A 1,869-nucleotide genomic window follows, 5' to 3' on the forward strand; every position below is an offset into this window, starting at 1 on the left:
AACCCGACAACACCCGGATCAGGAAATCCTTATCCAACGGTTAACCCGACATCTCCTCAACCTCCGGACACAAGTACCGGAGGACAAAACCCTACGACTCCCGACACAAGCCCAACGACTCCCGACACAAGCCCAACGAATCCATATTCAAACCCGCCCGCCTCTACAACTCCATATTCAAACCCACCGGCCTCTACGAATCCGTACTCAAGCCCAACAAGCCCAAATGTAACTCCCACAACACCAACTACTACTCCAACAGGCCCAAGTGGATCATCTGGCGGCGGTGGTGGTGGTGGTGGTAGTGGTCAATGGTGTGTTGCAAGCCCGTCAGCTGCAGAGACTACTCTAAAAGTAGCTCTTGATTATGCTTGTGGCTATGGTGCTGATTGTTCGCAAATTCAACAAGGAGGGACTTGTTTTGACCCTAATACACTTGCAGATCATGCTTCTTATGCTTTCAATGATTATTATCAAAAGAATCCTGCACCTACAAGCTGTGTATTTGGAGGAGTAGCAGCACTTACATCTAAAGATCCAAGTAAGATGTTCATTCATACAACATTGAAACTTTAGTATCAACTCATCATCAATTGAGTTGTTTTATCCAAACAAAAACTAGTAACATGTTGTTTTGTATATTGTTTCAGGTCATGGAAATTGCCACTATTCTTCCTCCAAAACAAGGTGAGAATTTCTAGCATTCATATGATCATATTCATCCAGGACCGTCTTAAGTTTTTTTAGAGACTCTGTGTTGGTTATATATGATTTAACAATGACAGATTTATTTTGAGACCGTATTTAATTATATGATTTTATTATTTATTTTGAGACCGTATTTAAGTATATGATTTTATTATGAAAAATTCGAGGTAATGTGTTGTAGCTCATCTTGTACATCCCTCAGAGATGGTTCTGTTTTCAATTATGCTTAAAACATGATCCTCTAATATGTATTGTTCTTGCATTGCAGCATGAGTCCACCAAATCCACCACCAACTACAATGACTCCACCTTCACCAACAACTATGACTCCACCTTCACCAACTATGATGACTCCGTCTTCACCAGGCATGACAATGCCTGATCCAGATGGAGGATCATCATCGGTCTATGGTTCACCGCCTGGAAGTAGTCCCAATATAGCCGCCTCTACTTCTTTTTCCTTACTACTCCTACTTGCTACAACCCTCTATGCTTCACTTCATTTGCAAAGTTACATTTAAAAGAGTTGGACACTAACACGTGTTAGACGTCAGACACAAAAGATGGATTATTATCTCGACCTTGATGGGAATTCACACAGTCTTTCAGCAGATTTTGCAAGATTTCAAGGAAGAAGAGTCAAAGTTCGATATTTGTCATACGAATTCTTGCAAATAAAAGCAGTACTATACACAACACTACTTTGCATCAATGTATCATCTTAGTTTTAGCAGATTTATAGGTTATTATAGACAGTTCTTTTACAGTATTTCATATACAGAATAAATTATTAGATTATTATCTATTTCAGATAAAGGCATACATGGAAAAAGTTACAATAATATTGAATGAAACATGGAAATTCAAATTTAGCATAATAGCATTTAGATATCATACTTGTTTACATAGATAAGTTATAAAAGTAAAAGAAAATATATGGAATGAAATGGACAGCAAATCAGAAGCAAAAACATGAACAACAATATCACACACTGCCTCTGCTTCTAATCTAATCTTTATAGTTTTGTTTGTTTTTTTATTAAACCAAGACACCATTAATTTTTTTTAATTTTTTTCTTTTGTACCTTTACAAAATTAAATGTTTTTATTAAATGAATTAAGAATATTTTTTTTTTACATTTATCTAATTTGATTATTTTG

General features: G+C 36.3%; 1 protein-coding gene across 1 annotated transcript in view; it reads left to right on the top strand.

The window, feature by feature from the left end:
- Positions 1 to 1,580, top strand: part of LOC131641442 (PLASMODESMATA CALLOSE-BINDING PROTEIN 1-like) — a 1,978-nt gene extending 398 nt beyond the window's left edge. Inside the window, exons 2-4 of the mRNA XM_058911736.1 lie at positions 1 to 541; positions 651 to 687; positions 977 to 1,580. The exon at positions 1 to 541 is cut by the window's left edge and continues 83 nt beyond it. Of these exons, the coding sequence (XP_058767719.1) occupies positions 1 to 541; positions 651 to 687; positions 977 to 1,229 (831 nt within the window). The 3' untranslated portion in view covers positions 1,230 to 1,580. The remainder of the gene's footprint in view (positions 542 to 650; positions 688 to 976) is intronic.
- Positions 1,581 to 1,869: the final 289 nt, after the last annotated feature.

Source organism: Vicia villosa, unplaced genomic scaffold (assembly GCF_029867415.1).
Source record: "Vicia villosa cultivar HV-30 ecotype Madison, WI unplaced genomic scaffold, Vvil1.0 ctg.003754F_1_1, whole genome shotgun sequence".
Taxonomy (NCBI): domain Eukaryota; kingdom Viridiplantae; phylum Streptophyta; class Magnoliopsida; order Fabales; family Fabaceae; genus Vicia; species Vicia villosa.